The following is a 27,465-nucleotide window of genomic DNA, read 5'->3' as shown; positions in this document are numbered from 1 at the left end:
AATTGAATACCAGGGCATATAATGGGCATCAGATGTGATACTGCCCATTTTGCATCCCTGCCCCAGACGAATATCATCTCCATTGAGTCACTTCATTTGCTGTGTGAATAAGTTGACAATGGTGCCCTAAGACTTAAGATCAGTGTCAGATTGAGCAAAAGATCAAACTTCTAATTGGACTCAATACAAAATGATCTGTTGGACAAGGTGTCAATATAATAGAAATTAAAAATTTAATAGTGATGTTCTGTCATAAATATCACTTGCGTATTTAATAAATTCTATATTCATTTTACTTCTAGACAAGATAGAGCTATCTGGAGGCCGAACATTATATTGTTTGGATTTTACCTATTCTGACATCTTGGCCGGAATTTTGCCGATGCTCCGTGGACGGAATGGGTGGCGAGCCATCTGTTAAATTCAAAATGATTGACTGCGGGTTGGGAACCCACTGTCAAAACGCACACACTGGGCTTCCCGATGTCGGGTCTGCCAGCGCTGAGCAGACCCGACAAGCAGTGGTGGAGGAGGCAATTAAAATAATTAATGGCTTGGTTACAGCCACTTATCCATGGTTTTTTCCCAGCTTTTTGGATTTGACAGGTTGCCCATTGGTTTCCCGCTGTGCCTCGACCTCGTCTGTGAAGCTGAGGCAGGAGGTCACTGACCATTGAGTTGATAGCTTCACAGGTACAGTAAAAGCTCCCACCTTACAGAGATATCTTCCCTCAGCCACAAACTCTTCTTCACTGCATTTCCACGACAGATTCACCATGCTGTAAGTCTTTACACAAGTCTCCATCCAGTCTGACCTCATTACCTCTCTCACCATTGACAGATCGCTTCACCTGCCATCTATTCCATCACCATGGGTGTCCTTTATACTCTCTTACCTTGGTCCTCAGAATCCCACCAAAATCAACCCCAACACCAACATCAGCAGGCACACCAGTAGCACCAGGCACGCCAGCAGCACAAACAACAACACCAACCTTCTCCGCAATCAACTGATGCTGCACAGGACACAGGGCATCAGCACCCGAGCACATTGCTGCCTGGGAGGCCAGGGATGGCCTCACCAGGACCAGATTTACTTCACTTGACGCTGTACACCCTGGCTGCCACATGATGCGCCAGGTTGGCACCACCCCACACCAACACCATAAAGCATTCCTATAATGCCTAAGCCATTCCTTTCACACTCATCACCATTGCAGGGGGTGCTGTTATGTCTCACCGTTCACTGCAACTCACTAAGCCACTTCCAAAGGCGCACACAAATCTGTCCAAGAACACAAAGTGTTGAAAATAAAGGTTTCAATGTTAGACACCGCATTAACAGAAACTTTACATGAACATTGCATAAAACACCCAAGTGCCTACTCTTGTGTGCTGTTAGTTGGTATGAATGCACTAGGATGAGGGTGAGTGTGAGGGGTAGCTTGTGAGATTGGGATGTGATAATGTAGAAAGAGAGGGATGGGTGGTGGCGCAAGGTAAGTTGGTGTGAGTAAGGATGTGCAGGAGTTGGTTAGGAAGGCAGAGTGATGGGGACGTCATGAGAGGCACAGCAGGATGAGGTTGAGTGTGGATTTGTACTAACATTTCGCAATCTATTGAGATCATTGAAACGTTTACGGCACTGCACCCAGGTCCTCCTGACGACATCCCTGCTTGTGCCCACCTGTGCAATGTGCAACCAGGCTGTGTTGATCTCCTGGGGAGGTCTCTTCCGCCCATGGGAAGGGAAGAGGACCTCCCGGTGTGCTGTGACTCCTTCCATAAGCATATGGAGGGAGTCATGGGAGAGCCTGCATTCAGCCCTACACCTCTGTACAGTGCTTGTCGGTGTTTGCAGTACCTCAATGCTGTAGAACACTGACAGCACAAATGTCAAAATAAATTTGGACATGGTCCCTTTAAGGAAACCGGCTGATGATGCGCCATCAAATGACATCACCAGTCCTGCTTCCTCTAATTGGCTAGGAAACTTGCTGGGCTGACTTAACAAGCCCAATCAGGGGAATTTCATTTCAGAGGCTGGGATGGAGACAGCAGCGGGGTCGAGACCCACCACCGACATCGCCCGCCACAGACCCGCCGAGGTTAGTAAAATTGCAGCCATTGAATTTGTGGCAAAAGGAATCTCAATGGAATCCAGCTTCAGTACCCTAGCTCAAATTATGGATCATGCTTAGTTGATTGAGCCTAAACTCTCCAGTTCACAATTTGATATGCAATGAAGATAACCCTGTGATTGGTGTGCTTTTGCTGTAGTAATACCACATTTCTAGCCATAAGGAATCTCAGCAACACATAAACAACAACTTATTCAATAGCAAAATACTGTGGGTGCTGGAAATCTGAAATAACAACAGAATATGCTGGAAAAACTCAGCAGGCCAGGTAGCATCTGTGGAGAGAGAAACAGAGTTAACATTTCAGGTCTGGGACACTTCATCAGAACTGGAAAAAGCTGGAGATGTAACAGATATTAAGCAGGTGCAGAGATGGGGGGGGGGGAAGGAATTGAAGGAATATGCTGTGCTTTTGTAAGAGGCAGGAAAGATAAAATGTTGCAAATAGGAATGGCAGAATCATACAGCATGAAAAATGGGGGCAGGGGTTATAGTTTGAAATTGTTGAACTCAATGTTAGGTCCCGGCAGATTGGAAAACTGCTAATGTAAGACCCTTATTTAAGAAGGGAAGTAGACAAAAAGCTGGAAACTATAGACCAGTTAGCCTAACATCTGTGGTTGGCAAAATGTTGGAGTCCATTATTAAGGAAACAGTAACAGAGCATTTGGATAAACATAATTTAATAGGACAGAGTCAGCATGGTTTTATGAAGGGGAAGTCATGTTTGACAAATTTGCTCGAATTCTTTGAGGACGTAACATACAGGGTGGATAAAGGGGAACCAGTGGATGTAGTGTATTTGGACTTCCAAAAGGCATTTGACAAGGTTCCACACAAAAGATTACTGATCAAGATAAAAAAATCACGGGATTGGGGGTAATATACTGGCATGGGTGGAAGGTTGGCTATCTAACAGAAAACAAAGAGTTGGGATAAATGGTTCGTTCTCGGGCTGGCAATCAGTAACTAGTGGTGTTCCGCAGGGGTCAGTGCTGGGACCCCAACTCTTTACAATCTATATTAACGATTTGGAGGAAGGGACCGAGTGCAACATATCCAAGTTTGCCGACTATACAAAGATGGGAGGGAAAGCAATGAGTGAGGAGGACATAAAAAACCTGCAAAAGGACATAGACAGCCTAAGTGAGTGGGCAGAGATTTGGCAGATGGAATATAATATTGGAAAGTGTGAGGTTCTGCACTTTGGCAGAAAAAATCAAAGAGCAAGTTATTATCTAAATGGAGAGAAACTGCAAAGTGCTACAGTACAAAGGGATCTGGGGGTCCTGGTGCATGAAACACAAAAAGTTAGTATGCAGGTGCAGCAGGTGATCAGGAAGGCCAATGGAATCTTGGCTTTTATTACAAGGGGGATCGAGTATAAAAACAGGGAAGTCTTGCTGCAGTTATACAGGGTATTGGTGAGGCCACACCTGGAATACTGCGTGCAGTTTTGGTTTCCGTATTTAAGAAAAGATATACTTGTTCTCGAGGCGGCTCAGAGAAGGTTCACTCGGTTGATTCCCGAGATGAGGGAGTTGATGTATGAGGAAAGGTTGAGTAGGTTGGGCCTCTACTCATTGGAGCTCAGAAGAATGAGAGGCGATCTTATTGAAACATATAAGATTGTGAGGGGGCTTGATCGGGTGGATGCGGTGAGGATGTTTCCACTGATGGGTGAGACTAGAACTAGGGGGCATAATCTTAGAATAAGGGGCTGCCCTTTCAAAACTGAGATGAGGAGAAACTTCTTCACTCAGAGGGTAGTAAATCTATGGAATTTGCTACCCCAGAGAGCTGTGGAAGCTGCAACATTAAATAAATTTAAAACGGAGATAGACAGTTTCCTAGCAGATAAGGGAATTAGGGGTTACGGGGAGAGGGCAGGGAAGTGGACGTGAGTCTAGATTCGGATCAGCCATGATCCTATTGAATGGCGGAGCAGGCCTGAGGGGCCGTATGGCCTACTCCTGCTCCTACTTCTTAAGAAAATGTTTAGTCCAGAAGGCTGTAAAGAGCCTAATCGAAAGATGAGGTGCTGTTCCTCGAGCTTACGTTAAGCTACATTGGAACAATGTAATAGGTCGAGGACAGAGAGATCAGAGTGGGAATGAAGCGGTGAATTAAAGTGACAGGCGACCGGAAGCTCAGGGTTATCCTTACGGACTGAACGGAGGTGTTCCGCAAAGCGGTCGCCCAATCTGCATTTGGTCTCCCCAATGTAGAGGAGACCGCATCGTGAGCAGCGAATACAGTATACTAGATTGCAAGAAGTACAAGTAAATTGCTGTTTCACCTGGAAGGGGTGTTTGGGGCCCTGGACAGTGGGAAGGGAGGAGGTAAAAGGGCATGTGTTGCATCTCCTGCGCTTGCACGGGAAGGTGCCAAGTGAAGGGGAATGGCTGTTAGGGGTGATTGAGGAGTGGACCAGGGTGTCGCAGAGGGAGCGGTCCCTTCAGAATGCTGAAAGGGGAGGTGAGGGGAAGATGCGTTTGGTGGTGGGATCACGTTGGAGGTGGCAGAAATGGCGGAGGATGATCCGTTGAATGTGAAGGCTAGTGGGGTGAAAGGTGAGGACAAGGGGAACACTATCATGGTTCTGGGAGGGAGGGGAAGGGGTGAGAGCAGAAGTGCGGGAAATGGAACGGACACGGTCAAGGGCCGTGTCAACCACAGTAGAAGGGAATCCTTGGTTGAGGAAAAAGGAAGTCATGTCAGAAGCACTAGTATGAAAGGTGGCAGCGTCAGAACAGACGCGGTGGAGACGGAGAAACTGGGAGAATGGAAGTGGGGTGGGAGGAAGTGTAGTCCAGCTAGCTGTGGGAGTCAGTGGGCTTGTGGATGTTTGTCGAAAGCCGATCGCCAGAAATGGAGATGGGGAAGTCAAGGAAGGGAAGAGAAGAGTCGGAGATGGACCATGTGAAGGTGAGGGAAGGGTGGAAATTGGAAGTAAAGTGAATGAACTTATCTAGTTCAGGGCAAGAGCAGGAAATGGCACGGATACAGTCATCGATGTACCGGAAAAAGAGGTGAGGGAGGGGACCTGAGTAGGACTGGAACAAAGAATGTTCCACATATCCCATGAAAAGACAGGCATAGCTAGGGCCCATGTGGGTTCCCATAGCAACACCTTTAATTTGGAGGAAGTAGTGGAGTCAGAGAAGTTGTTCAATGTGAGAACAAGTTCAGCCAGGTGGTGGATGGGGACTGGTTGGGCCTCTGTTCAAGGAAGAAGCGGAGCACCCTCAGGCCGTCCTGGTGGGGGATGGAGGTGTAGAGGGATTGGACGTCCATAGTGAAAAGGAGTCTGTTGGGGCCAGGAAACTGGAAACTGTTAAAGTGATGGAGGGCGTCGGAAGAGTCGCGAATGTAGGTGGGAAGAGACTGGACAATGGGAGAAAAAAATAGAGTTGAAATAGGAAGAGATAAGTTCCGTGGGGCAAGAACAGGCTGAAACAATGGGTCTACCAGGGCAGTCCTGTTAGTGGATCTTGGGAAGGAGGTAGAAGCGGGCTGTGCGGGGTTGGGGAACTATGAGGTTGGCGGCCACGGGGGGAAGATCTCCAGAGGAGATGAGGTCAGTGACAGTCTTGGAAACAATGGCTTGATGTTCGGTAGTGGGGTCATGATCCAGGTGAAGGTAGGAGTTGGAGTCGGAGAGTTGGCGTTCAGCTTCCGCACGGTAGAGGTCGGTTCTTATTGTTTTACAGGGCTATGGGGAAAGAGCAAAGAAGTGGGATTAATTGGATAGATGTAACAAAGATCCAGCATAGACATGATGGGCTGAATTACCTCCTTCTGTGTTATATCATTCTATGAATCTATGATTCTATTAACTTGCATTCATATTGTGCCTTTTAACATAAAAGTGCTTCAAAGATAGATGGGAGGAAAAACAAATGCTGAGCCATGAAGGAAGAGGTTAGGAGATGTGACCAAAAGCTCAGGGTCAAAGAGATGGTGTTTGAGGAGATTTTTAAAGGACAAGTGGGAGGTGCTGAAGGAAATTAGGGAGGTAATTCCAGAGAGTCAGACCTAGGCTGCTGAAGGCACTGCCACGAATGGTGGGGTGAAGGGAGGAGTGGATGCATAAAAGGCAGAGGAAGAGAATGTTTGGAGTGAATGCAAAGATATGATGAGTTGAGCCCATGAAGGGATTTAAAGATGAAGATGAGGACTTCATATTTAATGTATGGGTGCGGAGGGGGTGGTGGGGAGCTGGGGGTTAGGAAACCCATGTAGGTCATCAAGGATATGGGTGATGAGTGAGTGGGACTTAATATGGGACAGGATGTCTATGGCAGTTTTGGACAAGTTGGAGTTTATCGAGGGTGGATGATGGAAAGCCTGCAAAGAGAATGCTGAAGCATTCAAATCTGGAGGTGATGAAAGCATTTATGAGAGTTTCAGTGATGGAAGGCTTACATGAGGCAAAGGCAGGCATTGTTGCTGAGGTGGAAATAAGTGGTCTTTATCATGGAAAAGGTATGGGGTCTGAAACTGAGCTCAGGGTCAATCAAATAGCATGTCAAGATTAAGAGCTTGAGCGGGGCAGGAAGTGGAATCAGTGGCAAGGGAGCAGAATATGTGGTGGGGGCCAAAGATGATGGCTCCAGTCTTCTTAATATTGAGGTGGAGGAAATTGTGACTTATCCAGAGAAACAGACCTCATTCTTGGATAACCTCTAGAATTGTGTGCTTCTGTTATCCTGCCCAGTTCAATATCCAATTCATTTTTTCACACACACTCCAGACTCCGGTTCAGCACACATCTATCAGATGTTTAATCAGCACATACAGACTGAGGTCTGGAGTCTGTTTGTACTGATTTTGGAGTCTGTATATTGTGACTAAATTCTTCCCTCAGTGAGATGCCAGTATTTCCTATATCACTCAGAAGTAAGTGTTTAGGGCACCGTGCCAGGGATCAGTCCTGTTGGTTTGCATAAAACTGATCCTAACACCAGAAATGAAAAGTGACTTTTGATTTTCATGTTGTTAGTCTATAATAACAACAACTTGCATTTATATAGCGCCTTTAACGTAGTAAAACATCCCAAGGCACTTCACAGGAGCGTAATCAGACAAAGATTGACACCGAGCCAAAGAAGGAGATATTAGGACAGGTGACCAAAAGCTTGGTAAAAGAGGTAGGTTTTATGGAGTGTCTTAAAGGAGGAGAGAGCGAGGGAGAGATTTAGGGAGGGAATTCCAGAACTTAGGGCCTAAAAATGACCTATAGCGTCATGTACTGCACACCTCTGATAATTGCATAGAATCATAGAATCATGGAAATTTACGGCACAGAAGGAGGCCATTCGACCCATCGTATCTGTGCCGGCCGAAAAAGAGCTATCCAGCCTAATCCCACTTTCCAGCTCTTGGTCCATAGCCCTGTAGGTTATGGCACTTCAAAAAACAAAAAGAAAGACTTGCATTTATATAGCGCCTTTCACGACCACCGGACAGCCCACAGCGCTTTACAACCAATGAAGTAACTTTTGAAGTGTAGTCACTGTTGTAATGTAGAAAGTGCACATCCAAGTACTTTTTAAATGTGATGAGGGTTTCTGTCTCTACCACCCTTTCAGGCAGCGAGTTCCAGACCCCCACCACCCTCTGGGTGAAAAAGGTTCTTCTCAACTCCCCTCTAATCCTTCAACCAATTACTTTAAATCTGTGCCCCCTGGTTATTGACCTCTTTGCTAAGGGAAATAGGTTCTTCCTATCCACTCTATCTAGGTCCCTCGTAATTTTATACACCTCAACCAAGTCTCTCCTCAGCCTCCTCTGTTCCAAAGAAAACAACCCCAGCCTATCCAATCTTTCCTCATAGCTAAAATTCTCCAGTCCTGGCAACATCCTTGTAAAAAACAATTGCAGCCAGACTCAAACCTGCAATCTTCTGATAATGCCACACTTAGTACTGAATTCACACACCTTATCCATTATGCCACATGGCCATTACTAAACTGCATCATGGTTGTTTTATATATCTTTTCCTCAAGCTTGCAGAACCATAAATTACAATTCATTGCATCAATCATTGCATTCATTTTCATGTGCACTTAGAAAGTGATCGAAATATTTTATGTACAGTGATGCCTCTTCCTGTAAGTCATAAGAATTTAACACATAGAATGAAAAAAGACTGTTCAACCTATCCACCCTATTCATTTCAAAGGATTCATATCAGTCACACTGTTATGGGCTTGTGCTGCTATTTAAAATTACATTTTGCAATGCTCTCTCCGGGTGCAAACCCTTGCTAAACAGGAGCATGGATCAGAAAATCAGGCATGACAAAATTAATCACTATGTACCAAGTGAGGAGTGGAGCATTGCAAAATTTGCCCTTTAATCTCCAACAGGAAACAAGTTACAATGGGTATTTTTATATTGTGGATTTGAGTGCACCAGGAACTGGATTTGGACAAGCTCATTTGATTGAGGGCCGTAACTGTCAGCAGACAGAAGATACCTTTCTACCATCAGTCTGGATTGTGACTTTGCTTCAGACAGCCTATAATATTGTAACATAGCTCTTTGAAGTAGTCTAGTTTATATCAATTTGATTTTAATTCTGTAGATCAATCATTCATTAAAAAATTTGAATTTCATCATCTATACTCCTTTCAAAAACCAATTATCATTTGTGCTTTATCTATTTCTGTTCATAATACTTCTGACCAAGAGGGAGGGCAAGCCATGTGTTCCCAACAGGTGCCAGTTCTGCTTGGCGAGAGGCCTGGTGTGACTCAGTCTTCGATGTTGCCTCCTTCCTCATAGATAAATATTTCTGTTCTTCCTCCTTTACAGCATGGCTGGAATTGGGAATTCATTGTGTGGTGTAATGGGTGTGAGCCTGTATACTATGTCTCCAAAGCATCACGGTGACACATTATTGTGATACACAAAGAGCGAAAATGGATAAGGAAAAGATAGATTTATACTTGTCAGCGGGCAGACTTTAAGGGCTTTGTGAACATAGTTAGATGTTAGGCTGGGTGAGTTAGCATGTTAGAAGGATATTCTTTGGTTGACAAAATGGCATTTTCACATACGAAAATGATGTATAGGGAAAGACCAGCTAGTTCACCAAGCCTGCCTCCCTGACCCCCATAGGTAATCAAAACTAGTGCAAGAGACCACATTGACCATGATTTATATTACATGGTACTCCACCTATCTTATGTATTCCATGATCTCAGTCTCAGCCAGGAACTGGTCCAGCTCTCTTTTGAAGGCTTGCAGTAAATCCGTATTCACTGCACGAGTTGACAACTCGTTCTATAGGTGCACGATTCTCTGGGAAAAGATAAGACCTCCTGACGTCTAACCTGTTTCTCTTCTTGCTTAACTGATAGGTTATGAAGACCAGGGGTCATGCCTATCTAACTGAAATATCTTTTCAATATGAACAAAATCTAGTCCCTTCATTATTTTAAACTCTATCAGAAATCCTTGAGACCCTATACATTTCTGAAGTAAATAGTCAAAGATATTTAAACCTATATGGGTAACTAAGGTGTAATACCTGGGTGTCAATCTTGTGGCCCTTCTTTGCATCTTTTCTAAAGCCTCTATATCACCCACCATGTGGGGCGACTAAAACTGGACACCGTATTCTAAGTGAAGCCTAACCAAGGTCTTATCAATTTGCAGTCCTGGGCTATCATGGTGTAGGTTCTAAAATCATTTAGTTAACTTTTTCTCCTTAGCGTAGGTCTTCCTGATGCAAGCAGCATTGCTCAGCTGAATGGCTGGACAGGGGATCTATGCCCAGGCTTCTGTCAATGCTACACCTGAGCTGGCTAGATAGAGGTGGGTAAGAGTGACTTAACTCAAGTGGCCATCTGATTTTTGCTTCTTTTGTTTTGTAGGCATGACCAGCCTTCACTTGGTGCTTTACTTGGCAACACCAGCTGAGATCAGAAAAAAACAGTTTGCATTTGTATTGTGTTCCTCGTGTAACAGAACTTCTCAGAACACTTTACCCAGGTGATCATTGAATAGGAAGTTAAGGGACTTGGGATGGTGGAAGAGGATTCATGGTGCTCCTGACTTTCCAGTGATTCGTTTTTGAAGAAATAGGGTTTTAGGAGGCAATTGAAGGCAGGAATAGAGACAGCAAAGGGAAGTGATTTTTGAAAAGGATTCTAGAACCAGCTGTGGCTCAGTGGGTAGCACTCTTTTTGCCTTTGAGTCAGTAGGTTGTGGGTTCAAGTCCCAACTCCAAAGACTTGAGCACAAAAATCTAGGCTGACACTGCAGTGCTGAGGAAGTGAGGCACTGTTGGAGGTGTCATCTTTTGGATGAGACATTAAGCCAAGGCCCTGTCTGCTCTCTCAGGTGGAAATAAAAGATCCCATGGCACTATTTCAAAGATGAGCAGGGTAATTATCCCATGTGTCCTGGCCAATATTTATCCCTCAATCAACATAACAAAAACAGATTATCTGGTCATTATCACATTGGCGTTTGTGAGAGCTTGCTGTGCACAAATTGGCTGCCGCGTTTCCTACATTACAACAGTGACTACACTTCAAAAAGTACATCATTGGCTGTAAATTGCTTTGCGATGTCCTGAGGTCATGAAAGGCACTATTTAAATGCAAGTCTTTTTTTTCTTTTTTTCCTTCTTTCTGGAGGGCCTCCTGGCCCCTGTGGGTAGAGGACCCCTGCATAAAGCTGGAGTGCTGCGTGCAAGACCCTGGGTGCCCTTTCCCTGGCTTGTTGAGCCATTTGTATTAGTGCTGAAGCACTTTTACCATTTTTTTTATGTGCAGATGGCAGTTCAGATTTAAGAGCTGAAGATTGCCATTTTGGAATTATTTTTAATTTTTTTCAGAAGGCAGTTGAGCGCTAAGGGCTAAAGACTGCCTATTTTAAAATTATTTTTATTTTTTTCATTTTAGAAGGCAGTGCCTCTTTAAGGACTCAAGACTGCTTTCTAAAATGACAGGCTAGCTTTAAGACAACACAGCCTCGCTCCAGGGACGCTATGGCCACGCTACATTGGGCCTCCTGCTGAGAGTACCAACAGAAACAGCACGTGCACAGTAGGTTCTGCGCTCTGATCATTTAAATCAACAGGCACCACCAAAAGTACGGTGCTGCCTGCGCTCTTTTTATGGGCGGGAGTTAATCTCGCCCCGCGGTGGCACCGGCCGTTTTGCTGCGTTATCGAATTTCTAGGCCATAGAGAGCAATCTAAATAAGATATGACTGATGTACAGAAGAGTAAGATACAGTTAAATATAACAAATCATGTAAAAGTAGAAACTGACATAAAAAGGCATAATGTTGAGTTTGATTGCACAATTATGGAAAGAGACTCTGACAAACAATCAGATTAGAAATTTCAGTCTCGTTCCATATTTTTACTAAGGCAGGTGAAGGATCGTTTGGAAAATAACTACTGTGAAGAAAGTACTTGAATTATTATAGCACTGTAGCACCTTTCAGGTGTTGCAAAACACTTTGCATACAATGAATTACTTGTAAGTGCAGTTATTGTTGTCATGGAGATGAATGTGGCAGATGCTGCTCCTGTTTATCAGGCTCAAAATGGGTGCCTAAGCATCCAGTATGGCGGGTGGATAGGATAATGCCCACCAGTGCCCTCCAACACTGACCTTGGGTCAGCGGGACAGCAGCTCATTTGACGCAGGGAAGGCAAGTGCCACTGGAGGTGCTTCTTTGGTGTCCCCCCTGCCCCTGTGCCTGGAAACCTGGGTGATTGTTTGTCTGTTGATGGGGAGAGATTCTGCAGCTCCCCGAAACCCTGCTTGGGCAAGAGGTTGATACAGGAGATTTTTTTTTTTAATTGTGCTCCTCGGCGGTCCTGGACCTCAAAGATAGAGCCCAGATGGAAGTTATAGGGGTCTCTCGGTATAACTGGATCTCCCCTGTTTCCCTGGGGGTTCTAAGGAGGGAGACCAGTAGAACCCCCGTGGAATTTTGGGGCCAACATAATAATCAAGATCACTGATTTATGGTTTCCACATAAATATGGACATTATCACATCATTCAAACCCAAAATTGCCGTTAATGCTTTCAGAATTCTGAGCAGTAGAAATGCTTAATCATGGGGAATGAATAAGGTTTGACCTTATTCAGTCCCCATTAGTCAGCAGCAGTGTTAATATATCAAGCATTATACAGAACAACAAAAAATCCTCTCACACAGCTTGAACAATGCCATTGGAGATCCTTTTGTATACATATGTAACTTTACTGATTTGTAAAATTCACTGATTATACAATTCTGCATGTACAGCCTGTCTTTCAAATGTTGTGGTTCCATAACTGGCTGTAGAGCGTGATTTTGGGGATGTCGTCTTTCTTCACACATTCCTTAAGTATCTATCTGGTTATTGATCTATTCATCTTTCTCTCACTATGCCTCTATTGCTTTTTTTAAATTTATAGTTGCTTTCTCCTTCTCAAAGAATTTTATTTTTGATCATATTTTAGTTTTCTTTATGGAACACTTAATAAACGTGGATTAACAACTTTTACCCAATGTGTAATGATCGTAAATTGAACAGTTCAAACGTGCCTAAATCTGTTAATTTGTTGACGCGTGTGGTTTCTGTTTTCACAGCTAAGGCAATTAAATGCTGTTCTAAGGTGCGACTTTGAGTGGGAATGGTTTAGCACATCCTCCTGATCAAAAGTATGATGTTCACTGAGAAAACCAACACTACTGTCACTCAGAAGCCTGGGCAGAAGAAGACAAGGCCTCAGGGTCTTCCATCTCCAGCTCTTTGTTGTGCCTGCGGCCTCTGCATCATGTTGGCAGGGATCAACATCACTCTCGTGGGAGCCTTTGCCTTTGGCACCTTCTTGCCGGTGAACAATCCCCCCATCATCATTGGGCCCATCTTGCTGGTGGTTGCTTTCACCTTCTTTGCGGCCTGCTGCATCTGCAGTCGGAGACCCCCAGCCCATGGCCAAAGGAAGTCCAAACCTGGCTCCAATATTGGCATCATCAAACCTGGTCATGCCACATTTGAGATTGAGACCAGTGAGCACACAGTGCAAGACACGACTGCAGTTCAGCTCAGCCCCACAAACTCACCAGTGTCTTCTAAGAAATCTACCCCCGTCCATGAAAACTCGAAGGCATGTAAACTCTTTACAATGGACAGCAACAACCCTGGAGCTAAGTATACAGCTGGCGCTGAGGCGATACAACTGAACCTACCCCGGGATTTGGGCTCATCCTCATAGAACTGGCCAGAGCTCTGAGTGCAAAACTACCCTCACTATATGATGTCATGGCTAAGTCTCTTGAACCTTTCACCAGCAGAAACCCGTATTTAAGTTTGAACAACCTACGCTCCAGACTGTATCAACCTACCTTTCCGTCTGAACTGCAGTCATCTTCATTTTTAAAATTGAATTTATTTAAACAGCGACATTTTAATGTCTCCAGCTGTTTTCTGAGAGCGAAATGCACATACCATGCGAAAACCAGAAATGATTCAGTAAGAATTTTTTTTTTAAGCAGAACTGTGAAATTTGAAAATGAAAACTAAAACATCTGACTATAACTTCACCAAGCCCCAAGTCACGAGACTGTCGCAAGCATCTGTGCAAATTACAAGTGACCTGGTGAAAAGGTCTAATTTGATTGGTTGAGGAGTGTACAGACCATAAACTATGTATGCCAAAAATACAGATTTTTGTCACCAGATGTGCATTTTTCTACCCCTACCCTCCAAAAATAATTTGGGACAAAGTACAAGAACTGTTTATTTTAATTCAGATATAACTGATTTAATAGAGCATTGTAAGCAAATTAACTTTGTAAACAGAGATACATATTTTGGCAAAACCCTCGTCCTTCTGTATGCTTCAGTACTCATTTTGAAACCCATTCATTGGTTTATGTACTTCATGAATGCCCTCGCAGTGCTGAAGTGATTAAACTGCTGGACCAAGGAAGCAAACAATAAGAGGAATGGAGCAGGGGGAATGTGACGATAAGTTTGCTTTATTCATCTTTCCTCTTTATTAGCTATGGATAATAAAAACAGTTGGAGTTCTTTAATGGAAGCATCCTGAGGGGATGGGAACTTGATGTTGATTGTCTACATTAATAACTGTGATATAAACAATGCTGCAAAGTAATTGGAAAGGGATAGAAAGAGAAATATTAAGCACCAGCCAGTGCCAATCAGCCTTTAACTTATAATTATGAATTGCATATTTATTATTGAAGGGATGTGGGGTTGTAAAAATGCCGAGAGGTTTTGTTTGGTTTGGTTAACTACTTCTCTAGGCAATCTTTCCAATCTGTCATTGTATAAGACATATTATCCATTGTATGTCAACACAAAAACAATTTCAAATAAATGTTTTCTTGTATCTGTAAAGCACAGCTAGACATAAATTATTTGTGTAAAAAGGCAAGATGGGCTGAGTGGGAGGACCCGATTACAATCTCAATTGTTTACATTTGCCGAGATACAGTAAGTAACAATACTACTTTGAAAAGAATTTGTTAATAATGGAAAAACCAGAGGCCAGTAATACAGTGTGCTCTTCTCAACTGAGAGCTGGAGTATAAGAGGGCAGTGCTACTGCTTATAGCCCATTCACTAACAATGGGAGTGCCAGAAACCCAAAGATAGTGGGGCATAGTTGATAAACTTGGGCATACTGGAGTGTGAGGCACAGTGCATTGAAGAAAATAACACATGCAAACTACTATTGGAATGTAAGTGTGACGGGGCAGTTATACAGTGTACAACCCAGGGCTGTGAACACAAATGGTCTCATGCAGGAGATTGTGATTTCTTGCCTTATCTGAGGGTCATGAAAAAAAGCAGAGAAAGGCAGGATAAAGATGTAAATAATTATTTTATTTTTTTTATGATTGAGAGACCAAGGGAAGGGTCAAGACCTGTAGTACAGGACACGGCCAAGGGTTGAAGAGTAAATTAGAGTGGTGATTAGTTTGGATCTTAATAATCTGAAGATGTAGGAAAAAGGAAATACTGAAGGAGCACCACAGTTTTAAAGTCATGATAAAGAAAGAATTAGTTTAGAAGATGGTCCAATCAATCTTGCTTTTAACATAGTGGGGATGTTGAGAGGAAGAAGGGTGTAGGACAGAATATTTGGAACTCAGAAGAAACAAAAGAGCATCAATCATAGCAGTATTGATAAAATTAAATAAGAAAGTTTATGACTGAGAGAGGTTGAAGGCTATAGGTGACGAGGATCGCAAGACCTAGACAGGCTTTCTCTTGTATCCAGTCCAGTGCTTGTAATTTCCACAAGGGTTCTCCCATGTAACTGAGGTATCCTTCCGCTGACCCCAAAAAACCTAAGCAGAGTCAGCACTGGAGGTCACTGATGGGTGCAATCCCACATTAGCCACTCCAGTTGTGTCTTGAGGTATTGTAAGGTGTTTGGTTTCCTTGTGCTTACAAGGGTTCTTTGACTCTGGGTTTTACAGGAACAAAATGGTAGACGACACAAAGGTTTAGGTTCAACCCAAAACTGTTAGGGGGAGAAATTCAGTTGTCTGCGCATCCCGTTAGTGCCTTAAGAGGGCGCTAATGGGGCGCAAAGCAACTAGCGTCCGGGCGCGGCGATGTTTGCGCGGCTCGCAAAATTAACTAGACATTTTGCGGTGGCGCTAAACACTGCCGCCACGATCTCCTGCGCCAGCAGATTGTGATGTCAGTCGAGTGCGCAACGCCCCGGTAGTGCCCCAGACCGGATATTGAATGGTGCCCCCTGCCTTACTGCCTGCCGCTAGCAATGACAGGTTGAGGGGAGCGTTTTGCAGTCAGGAAGGGACTGGGGGAGTGCTATTTAAAGGCGACTGCTTCCTGCTTTTTTTTGTTGGTGACATTTTTGCACCACGCATTCTGAGAGAGAGAGACTTCTGGAGAGATTCAACGCTGTGTGAAGGAGTTTTGGGTACTGAGCAGCACTTTGCAGGTTCATTTTAATTTGCCCTTCCTTGTATCGATTTAGAAGAGACTGTGGGGGCTGCACTCTGAGCTCTTTCCATGGGTCTCTCCATTGTTCTTTCCAGCAGATTTGACGTACAGGTCTCTCCAGGCTGAGATTCAAGGCTGCAATGAGCAGGATGTGGATGGAGAGCAAGATCGACCCTCCCCTTTAAGATAAAAACAGAAAATGCTGGAGAAACTCAGCAGATCAAGCAGCATCTGTGAAGAGAGAAACAGAGCTAACGTTTCAGGTCGATGACCATTCGTCAGAACTCCCCTTTAAGAATTGGCCGGTGCCAGTGTGTCTGTGTTCCATTGCTGACTGACATCACATGAGCTTCACCAGCGCTGTGAGGTAGCGCCTCGCTCCTTGGCCTTTGCACCTTAAGACAGGTGTGAAGCGCCTGATTTAGTGCTCCAATCACCTCCAGGGGTGATAAAAGCCAAGTTTGCCGTTGGAGGTCATAATTAGTGCCAGGCGCTAAACTTTGCGCACGGCCGATAATAGCGCCCCAAATGGGGCGATACTGAATTTTTCCCCCTTAGTTTATTAAAACCAACAAAACACAGACAAAAACCTGCTGAGATTTAGCTGAAACTTACAATCACCCATACGGCCGATCATTACTGTTGTGGATTGGAGGCCTGGATCAGAGATGACCTGTCCCCGTTCTCCTTTATCTGACTGCAGCTGACACAGCGCAAACCCCTTGTAGAGTCAATCTGATACTTACAATCACTCATCCGGCTGGTCGTGGCTGACATCGATTGCAGGCTGGGAGCTGGAGATGACCATCTTCCCTTCCTTCTTACACCTGGCAGTTGCTGTAGTCAGAGCTAGCTTCTGAGAGAGAGAGCTTCCCAGCGAGAGAGCTTCCGAGCGAAAGAGAGAGAGAGCTGTGGATGTGGTTCCTTCTTATAGTTCTTTTAATCACCTGGCCCCATGCTGGGCCTCCCCCAACCAGTTTCGGTTGTCGGTTTGCTGAACTGTCTGACATTCACACCTCATCAACCTGTAATTCAATCACCGGAGGTGTACAGAGTTGTGAGATCGAAGATAAATCCTTATTTCCCCTCCTGCTTTTTGTAACACATATTCAATGTGATTTCTATTACTATAGCAAAATACTGCAGATGCTGGAAATCCGAAATAACAACAGAAAACACTGGAAAAACTCAGCAGGCCAGGCAGCATCCATGGAGAGAGAAACAGAGTTAACGTTTCAGGTCGATTACCCTTCGTCAGAACTGGAAAAAAGCAGAAAAAGGGGGAGGCGATGAAAGAACAAAAGGAAAGGTCAGTGATAGGATAGAAAGCAGGAGAGATTAAGAGACATTGAGTGACATTAAGAGATATTCAAGGCAAGAGTCAATCTGATACTTACAATCACTCATCCGGCTGGTCGTGGTAATGGGACAGGTTAAGGAATAAAGGATGGCTCTAGATGAAGTGTGAATTACTCTGGCAGAATGAAGGACAGCTGCCATGTGGGAGGGAAGAAAAAAAGGGGCCAAACAAAAAGTGTGGATAAAAAAAAAGAAAATATACAGGAAACTTTGTGATATCCGGCACCGACGGGGCCGGCGTGTTGCCGATCTATCAAAACTGCCGGACATACAAAGTTAATGTTGAAGCATATGGAGGTTTTCATCTCCGTATCTGACAACAGCTTCTAAAGAGTCGGCTGCAGCTGCAAGCATCTCTAGCTGAAGTTGTTGCTATAGCTACAGACCTTGCAGTGCCTGACTGGGGGAAAAAAAAAGAACTAAATCTAAAAAAACTTATAGAAAACGGCTCCTGATTTTTGCCGTTAGATCGAGTATTCCGGACATACAACCTCCGGATAAATCAAAGTTTCCTGTATATATATATGTGATAGGGGCCGAGGTTATGATCTGAAATTGTTGAACTCTATGTTGAGTCCAGAGGGCTGTAGAGTGCCTAATGAAAAGATAAGGTGCTGTTCCTCGAGCTTACGCTGAGCTTCCGTGGAACAATGCAAGAGGCCGAGGATGGTGAGGTCTGAGTGGGATTGGAGCGGTGAATTAAAGTAACAGGCCACCGGGAGCTCAGGGTCCCCCTTACGGACTGAACGGAGGTGTTCTGCAAAGCGGTCACCCAATCTGCATTTGGTCTCCCCAAAGTAGAGGTGACCACATCGTGAGCAGCGAATACAGTATACTAAATTGCAAGAAGTACAAGTAAATCGCTGTTTTACCTGGAAGGGGTGTTTGGGGCCCTGGACAGTGGGAAGGGGGGAGGTATAAGGGCATGTGTTGCATCTCCTGTGCTTGCACGGGAAGGTGCCGGGCGAAGGGGAAGGGTGCTGGGGGTGATAGAGGAGTGGACTAGGGTGTCTGGGAGAGAGCGGTCCCTACGGAATGCTGAAAGGGGAGGTGAGGGGAAGATGCGTTTGGTGGTGGGATCACGCTGGAGGTGGCGGAAATGGCGGAGGATGATCGGTTGAATGTGGAGACTGGTGGGGTGAAAGGTGAGGACAAGGGGAACTCTATCGTGGTTCCGGGAGGGAGGGGCAGGGGTGAGGGCAGAAGTGCGGGAGATAGAACGGACACGGTCGGCTGATGGGTGGTTGGCTGATTGACTTGTGTATCTTCCATTGATGTCAGGAAGTCGATCGAGACCCCCATTGTTTCAGTTAAACTCAGAGCATTGTCCAGATGTTAATTTTTCCCATCGAAACCAATCATGATTCAAGGCCTCACAGTTCAATGTCAATGTCCTTTTCAGAGTTAATCATGAGTCAAAGCTTTCATTGTCCAGTATCAATGTGTTCTCCAAGAACTGCAGACTTTGATGACTGGCACTTTTTCTGTGCCTCGAAGTTCAACTGTTTCATGCCCTTACCACTGGGCCAAACAGGCTTTCAGCATTTTGACAGGTTTTTAAAAAAAATCTACAGAATTTTGGCCTCAAGAATTTAACTGCCCCATACAACATTAAAGGCGCTATATAAATGCAAATTGTTGTTGTTGTTGAAGGACATAGAGGAGGTCAAGATGTATCAATTCAGCCATTGAACTGCAGGAGGATGAGAGACTGTGAACATTTGCCATTTAGCCATCCCTTGTGGCAGTTGCAGCTTACTACTGAAGAGATCGCAAAGTCTCTGTTTGAAGAATGGACTCAGTCGAGAATATTTTTGTGGAATTTATGGGCTGAGGGTGTTTTCCCTGTGGTGGGATCGCCCTGTGCAAATGTGTGGGGGACTGGTTTGTTAAAACTCCAGAGAACACATGGCAGTTGGCTGTGACAGAAGAACTGTCAGTCATCCAGAATGTATGGGTTCGCCCGACTGTCCTGGAAAAAGGAAGGGGGCCATTGAACTTGATTAGAAAGGCCACTCTCATATGCAAAAGCACTTCTCACCTCCATCTCAGAAGAGAAGCAGAACAATGAACCCACTGGCCTCAGCCAGCCGAAAAGGAGCCAGTTTTTTCCCAACACAAAGACCGAAAGATATGTCCCAGACTTAGGGACATTAATCCAATACTCATGGGTCCGAGGATGACCCATCTCTGATTAAGCACCGGAGTGCTTAGAAACAAAAGGATTTTAAAGATCGGCGGGAAAGATAGGGGCAGCCAGACTCTTGTAAAAGATAAATTCTTTTCCACCATTCTTTCTCTCTCTCTTGCTTCCTCGTTCCACTAAGATCGACTTAACAAGAAGTACCAGAGGAAGAAGTCGCTGAGCGAAGCGATCGAGCCAAGCCGGTAACCAAATATCCCAGGCAAGCTGGGTGAGTTGTAAGGGGCTCAGGGTTTTTCTCAGAAGTGAAGCTTTTGGGCTATTCTGGGGTGGGAGCTTCGTTTGGTTCAGCCAGGCGAAGGGGTTTATGCGACTGGGTAATTCGTTGATAGGGGTGGAATTATAGTCCACCATAGCAACAAGGGAATTACTGCTTGTTATAGTCCCCAGTTTTGTACTGTATGTATGTTGATTGTAATCTGGATTTTATTATCCACAGAGACAGTGATTTCGTTTAGTAGTGCATGTTTTAGCCAGTGTATGTTGGACCAAATAAATACAAGTTTGATTTTTCACCGAAGCATTCCTGTCCGTGACTTATTTCATTTACACTCTGAATAATAATTCCCGGGTATAGAACTTTCATAAGACGGGGCGATTCGAACCGTCTGTCTAGCAATTGGGCTAGGATCAAAAACCGCTTACACTACTTTTAGCTACATTTATGTTTGAGTAGAAGTGGGTGCCTCAGGAATATGCAACTGGGAGACACTCGTGCACTTCCACTAACAAGAGGAGTATGGAAGAGCAGCGACACTGCCTATAAATCAAATCAAATCAAATCAAATCAACTTTTTATTGTCATTGTTAGTGCACAAGTGCAGTACAACGAAATGTAGGCTTGCGGCTCCCGAGAGTGTACAATTTGGATTAGGACACTTAAACATTTCAACATACATTTGTACATATATATTAGCATAAATATGACCATAATAAAGTGCATCGGCAGATGTGCAGGCTTTAGTGTTTATTTGTGGAGTTCAGTAGGATGACAGCCCTGGGAAAGAAGCTGTTCCTAAATCTGGTCGTACGGGTGCGAATGCATCTGTAGCGTCTTCCAGATGGTAGGAGGGCAAACAGACTGTGGCTGGGGTGGGTAGGGTCTTTGATGATGGACCGTGCCCTCCGTAGGCAGCGTTTCTGATATATATGTTCTATGGTCGGTAGCCGGGTGCCGGTAAAGCGTTGGGCAGTTTTGACTACCCGCTGCAGGGCTTTCCGGTCCTTGTCCACCTTGAATTCAACAATGAAAAAGAGGGCAATAATATTTTGTAAAATACATCCTCTGATACAGTTCGATGTCTCAAAATCAGGATAATTGTTATATAAACACTGCTAAGTGAAGAATCCCACAAAAATGACGGGAAGGAAGTTTTGTGGTTTTCAGAAAGGACATAAATCATTAAAGTAAAAGGCCTAGAAATTCAGTATCGCCACGTTTGGGGCGCTACAGCCGAGCGTTCGCTAAATTTAGCACCCGGCGCATCTTAGCATCACCTTCGCCGAAATTGAGTTGCATCGCCCCAAGAGGTTGCTGTTGCGCTAAAGCAGGCGGTGCACGACTATCATAAGGCGCTAAGCCGGCAAGCCGAGGCGCTACCACCGAGGGTGGGCACAGCGCAGGTGCGGCGAGTTATCGATTGCAGGCAGACACGCTGGCGCCGGTCAGCTCTTAAAGGGGGAGGGTCGATTTGGTTTGCAGCCACGCCCTGCACACTGGAGCCCTGATTCTAGGCCTGGACAGACCTGCTTCGACAATGTTACGCCCACGACCATGGAGAAGACCAGGGAACGAGTGCAGCGCTTCAGTGAGGGTGCCCTGAAGGTTCTGGTTGGTGCAGTGGAGCGCAGGCGACCTATCCTCTTTCCTGACAGTGGCAGGAGGCTGCTGCCCAGCGCATATAGAAAAGCTTGGAGGGAGGTGGCACACAGAGTGACCTCCAGCAGCATGGTCCCTAAGACACCAACGCAATGCAGGAAGAAGTTCAACGACCTCACTCGGGTTGTCAGGGTGAGTACCCTTTCCAGTATCCTCTTCATCCCTACATGTGCACCTCACTTTATGGCCAAAGGGTCCTGAAAGCCCCAATGCCCAGCCCTCATCCAACACCTATGCGACTCTCATGAAAATCACATGCACATTCACCACTTGACACACTGTCAGGGCTATTCCACCATGGGAGGCAGTGCAGACAAGATCAGGGCTTGACACTGTCAGGGTTATTCCACCATGGGAGGCAGTGCAGGCAAGATCAGGGCTTGACAATGTCAGGGCTATTCCACCATGGGAGGCAGTGCAGGCAAGATCAGGGCTTCACACTGTCAGGGCTATTCCACCATGGGAGGCAGTGCAGGCAAGATCAGGGCTTCACACTGTACTCAGAGCCCGTCCTTTCTCTTGCAGGGTAAGCTGGCCCACAATAGGAGGCAGCAGCAACGGACCGGGGGAGGCCGCCCTAAGCTTAAAGACCTCAGCGACCTGGAGCAGTGAGTGGAGCGGATTATGGCAGGCCGGCGGATTGGCCCTGTCGCCACTGGAGATGCCAACCCCATTCTGGACAGCAATGGTAAGGTCATCACCTTTTTGACCTCTCTCTTTCCACTTGTGCCTCACACCAGCATCCTTTGCCACTCTCGAACCAATGCACTCATGCCTCCCTCGCTGCCGCCCTTTCCTCATACTAAAGCAACTCTTGTGCCTCCCTGCTTTCAGATGCTGATTCGCCAGGTGAGGAGGCAGGCCCTCAAGCTGGCACTGTGAGTGAATTGGAAGGCGAGGAGGAGGAAGAGGAAGCCGGACCATCAGTGCCACCCTCAGCCGAGGCAGCCCATGGCCATGATGGGGACACGTCTTCCCTGGAGGGGAACAGGGGGAAGGGTCTGAGGAGGGTGAAGCTCCGTGGCCCAGCGGGCTGCAGCAAAGCGGGAGGGGTAGGGAAGCTCGGCGGCCTTCTCCCCGGAGGGTGAGTGTGGCCTCCAGTCCTGCTACAGTGAGCGCAGAGGAGGTGCGGCTCCTTGGTAAAATGGGCGCCCAGGCTGAGCGCAGGCACATTGAGCTCATGGCTGCAGTGGCAAGGATGCCTGACTGCATAGGGTCACTGGCAAGGAGTGTGCAGGAATTCGGGGCAGCACAGGCCAGAAGTCTGCAGGACTTGAGCAGCACAGGCCAGGAGTCAGCAGGACATCGCTGCATCACAGGCCAGGAGTCAGCAGGACATCGCTGCACACATGCGGCTTCCAGCCAAGTGCTTAGTCGTGCCATGCAGTCACTGGCTGGTCTGATGCAGACACAGATCAGGGCCACATGAGCACTAACTGCTGCCACCCTCGCTGGATCAGCCAGGAATCGCCGGGGCCCTCGTCGCGCCGCAGCAGTCCAGCAGTCTGTGCTTCAGCAGATTGCTGCGTATGCTTCAGTGCTGGCCCGTGCGAGTGCCAGTGTGTCGTCTGACCAGGGAGTGCCTGTGCTCTGTCAGGTTGGCAGCATTCCTGCTGCCAACACTGTCACTCCTCCACTGCAGCTACCACCACCCGTAGGACAGACTGCTGCTGCCCAAGCAGAGTTGGAGCAGTCAGCAGCCGGGCCCTCCAGGCCCAGAGCTGGTCCAGGCCGTCCCCCAAGGGCATCTGTCGACTCATTATCTGACACTCAGCAGCCTTCCCCCAGCCTTGCTGCAGCCACTGGGGTCCCATTGCGGAGGAGCTGCAGGGCGGGAAGGGGCCAATCTCGCAAGCGAGGCAGATCACCCTTGCAGGCCAAAAAGTAGGAGGTGTGGCAAAATGTTGTGAATGTCACTGAAGGCCGAGGATGTTGTGTTTTTTTCTCTGAAGGCCGAGGATGTTGTGTTTTTTTCTCTGAAGGCCGAGGATGTTGTGTTTGTTTTTTATGAAGGCCGAGGATCATGGGCATTTTTGTTTAACTGTTTTGTTCATTGTCTCCAGGTTGTGAGAGCCAGTTATGTGTCTGACTGTTTTTTTTGGGGTTTCTCTGTATTTGTTTGTCATGCGGGAAGGGCACAGAGTTTGTTAAATAAAAAATTGTCTTTATTCAGATTGTGCATGTTTCCACTTTGAACTATTTGTTGCCTTGACCGCCTCAGGGTTTGCGGAGCGGCTCCATTCATGTTCTTTCAATGGCACAAGCCATTCCCTGAGAGGGGGCCTAGAACCGACTTGCAATAAGCCGCTGACGGACGGCCCTTGCACTTTGTGCCTCCCTCCCGTCTTGGTGCTCCTCCTCCTCCTCCTCCTCCTCCTCTGGTGGCTGAGTCCTGAGGATAGCCAGGTTGTGCAGCATGCAGCACACTACAACGAAATGGGAGACTCGCTCAGGCGAGTACTGTAGGGCTCCCCCACAATGGTCCAGGCAGCGGAACCGTTGCTTCAGCACGCCTATTGTGTGCTCAATGATATTCCTGGTCGCTTGATGGCTGTCATTGTATCGTTCTTCAGCAGGGGTGGTGGGCGCATGGAGCGGGGTCATCTGCCAGGTACACAAAGGATAGCCCTTGTCCCCGAGAAGCCAGCCTCCTGGGTGAGCCGGGGCTTCGAAAATGTCTGCCACAGAAGTCTGGCGCAGGATGAAGGCGTCGTGGCTGCTGCCTGGAAAGTGGGCATTGACAGCTCGTATGAGCTGCCTGTGGTCACACACCAACTGCACGTTCAGCGAATGGTACCCCTTCCGGTTGCGGTAATCCTTGGCATTCTCTAGAGGTGTCCGCAAAGCCACATGCGTGCAGTCAATGGCGCCCTGGACCATGGGGAAGCCCGCTATTCTCGCAAATCCCATTGCATGCTCTTGCTGCTTGTCCAGGGTCATGGGGAAGGAAATGTAATGACGTCTCCTTCTGATGCACCGCGAACTGGGAGACATTGGCAATGTCCCCAGTAGCGGATTGGAAGGAGCCAGTGGCATAGAAGTTGAGAGCCACTGTCACCTTCAAACGTCCTGCTCCTCAGCTGAGGCTGCAGATCTCTCTGAAGCAGGTGGCAGATCTCAGTGACCACCTCCCTTCTGAATCGAAGCCTCCGAATGCACTGCTCCTCAGACATGTTGAGGTAGGAGAAGTGCTGGCGGTATACCCTGGGTGGGTAAGGCCTCCTGTGCTGATGCCTGTTGGCCCTTCTCCGTCTGGCCATGATTGGCACTCTCTCTCGGCGTCTCTGAGCCCTTTCAATGCAATGGAGAAACCCAATGCTTCCACCCATTGCAGCCCCCATTATATGTGGCTACTCAAAGCTATGGCACTGAAAAATCAATCCAACTGCAAAGCTCTGGCCTGAAGCCAGAAGTACTTGTGTGAGCGCTGAGTCAAAGCAGAAAGCTCTCTCCCTTTGTCTCTTTCCAAATCTCTCTCTCTCACACAGAAGGAGTGGTACAAAATGGCTACCACAAAGAATGCAGGAAGAGTCCCCTTTAAATAGCGCCCCCCCCAGCCCCACAGTGACTGGGAACCATTCCACTCAACCAGTCGCTGCGAGCGCCAGGCGGAAAGAAGGGGGGCGCCACTGAAGTTCCGGTTCGGGGCGCACCAAGGGCGTTGCACCATGAAATGACGTCAGGATCTGCACGCGCAGCTGAGTGGGCGTTGCGGTTTTGCGCCGCCGCTAAGTCTTCACTCAAGTTCGCGAGAGGCGCAGATCGCGCCGCGCCCGGGTGCTAGCCGCTTCGCGCCCCACTTATCGCCCTCTTAAGGCACTAGGGGCTGGCGCTACCAACTGAATTTCTAGGCCAAAGTGTCTGGGGCAAACTTCCCCTTCAGTGGGAGCCATAAACGGGGTGCAAATGGCTTTTCGTCCCCCCTGAGGTGATAATTGCATCTCCTGTGAAATTCCACGGGAGGTTAGCAGTGGCACTACTAGGTATCGCCCCAATCTTCTGTGCCCGGAGATCATAATGTCATATCTGGGCTCAGTGCCCCGGTAGCGCCTTGGGAGAAACATTCGCGCTCGCGCCCCGCAGCAGCACTGGGCGATGTTACCGACCGCTGCAGGGGACCGAACAGTGAGGCTGGCTGCTCGCGGGGCACAACTTAAAGGCGCGTGTGGGCGGCCGGCCAAAAAAAAGGTGATTTAAAAAAAAAAAAATTTCGGCCACCGGTGGCGGCATCCGTGCCGCGATCGCTCAGCCCGGCACTCCCACTCCCCGGTGGCCCAAAATTCTACAATGAAACCTGCAGAGCTCGTAGCGTGGAGCACTCGTGGTGCTGCTGAGTATTTCGCCCCGGATCCGGACATTACCCGCCCCTTGCGCTCCAGGAGGCAAGTGGAGCACTTGATTTAGCGCTCCACTGCCGTCTTGCGCCTGGCACTAACTTTCCAAACATTTTTCACTTAGCACCCCAAACGGCCCTCATGGGGAATTTCTCCCCTCGTACATTTTTTAATATTTTGCAATGCGAGTTCTCATTCATGTAATGCTTTCAGGAGAGGTTGATATGACTCTGGTTGGCTTTACACCTTCATCTAATCCGTAAAACATTCAAACTCTTTTTAACCACCCAAAACACTCCTGCAGGTTTAATGGCATAGACTGGCGAAAATATGATAATCTTTCTCAGCGTGCACTTCATGCTGCTGAAGTGAACCAAAGCTGACTATTAGAGAATGATACAAATTACTATGGTAATAAGAAGATAATAAGTAGATCAAGTAATGATACTAAGGGAAATAATTTATGAAAAACTATGATAAGGGAATTATGCAATGTAAAAACGGTATATTAAATTATAGATCATAATGGAAAACATTACTATGACATAAAATGGTATTGAGCAGCAGGTTTAGTGCAAAACATTTTGAAATGTTCTTGTAAGAGTTATGGGGTAGATCTTGACTTTATACAATAGTGTAAAATGGGTGATAGTGACTCAACAGTCCGTTTTACATCTCTCATATCTCCATTGGAAATAAACATGGGGGGAGATGTACAACAGACTGGTGACTCGCTACCACCCATTTTACACTATCACACAAAGTCAAGATCTGTCCCATTGGGTATAAGCAGATTTCAAAAATGACAAAATGAGGACTTGGGTTAACAGAATTGGGGAAGACTGTTAGAATACTTTGGGTATGTCCACTGTGTGCACAACTAACACTCGTGCCAGTGGTTCAAAGGAAACGACAAGCATGGATTGATTCTATCAGCGAAACAGTGATCCCAAATTTCCAGGCTGGTGGGGGAGGGGCAGGTCTGGGACAGAGTGGAACTTCTGCCTGCTCAATGTTAAGGTCCCTGACCCTGTCTAATAACCAAGGGTCAGGATACTTTAACTGTTAAACGACAGGTCCTCGCGCAGTTTCTAGTACAACTGGGTACCTGCCTGACCCAGGGTGGGGGTGGGGGCGGTGGAGAAGGAGAGTTACGTCTTTGGCCGGCTAACTTATGTAAATTAGATGACCCTGTAGCGATTTGTGTGCATCGCCAATAAATAATCGAGTTCGATGAACTATAAATAAGTTGTTTATTTACAGGAACAGGTTAAATACAACAGGTAAGGTAGCAGGTAAGATGGCTGACTGTAGGAGCACCGTGGTGTAGGTCTTTCCCCAGCGGGAACGCCACGAGGACTAATTAGAAGTTTCTGAGCTCAACTGCTAGCAGGTTCCGAGCTCAACTGCTAGCAGGTTCGGAGCTCAACTGGCAGCAGGTTCCAAGCTCTACTGCCAGAAGGTTCCAAGCTCTGACATCATGACGTCATGACGTTCTCCCTGCCGTTGAGGAGTCAACGTGATGGACGGCGTGACGTCATCACGCAGAGTACAGGAGAGAAGCCTGAGTATAGTAAC

At 46.6% G+C, this 27,465-nt stretch overlaps 1 protein-coding gene across 3 annotated transcripts in view; it reads left to right on the top strand.

The window, feature by feature from the left end:
• tmem275a (transmembrane protein 275a) overlaps nucleotides 1-14,531 on the top strand; it is a 60,508-nt gene extending 45,977 nt beyond the window's left edge. The window contains exons 1-2 of one of the 3 annotated variants that reach the window (XM_085983174.1): nucleotides 2,047-2,108; nucleotides 12,755-14,531. In XM_085983174.1, the coding sequence (XP_085839300.1) occupies nucleotides 12,829-13,383 (555 nt within the window). In that variant the 5' untranslated portion in view covers nucleotides 2,047-2,108; nucleotides 12,755-12,828 and the 3' untranslated portion in view covers nucleotides 13,384-14,531. Of the gene's footprint in view, nucleotides 1-2,046; nucleotides 2,109-8,858; nucleotides 10,146-12,754 lie in introns of those variants that run through there. The other 2 variants (XM_085983176.1, XM_085983177.1) reach the window with 2 other exon arrangements.
• The last annotated feature ends 12,934 nt before the right edge of the window (nucleotides 14,532-27,465 follow it).

This window comes from Somniosus microcephalus, chromosome 3 (genome assembly GCF_052327205.1).
Source record: "Somniosus microcephalus isolate GS21.2 chromosome 3, FLI_Smic_1.0, whole genome shotgun sequence".
Taxonomy (NCBI): domain Eukaryota; kingdom Metazoa; phylum Chordata; class Chondrichthyes; order Squaliformes; family Somniosidae; genus Somniosus; species Somniosus microcephalus.
This window is presented reverse-complemented; position numbering and strand designations above follow the sequence as displayed.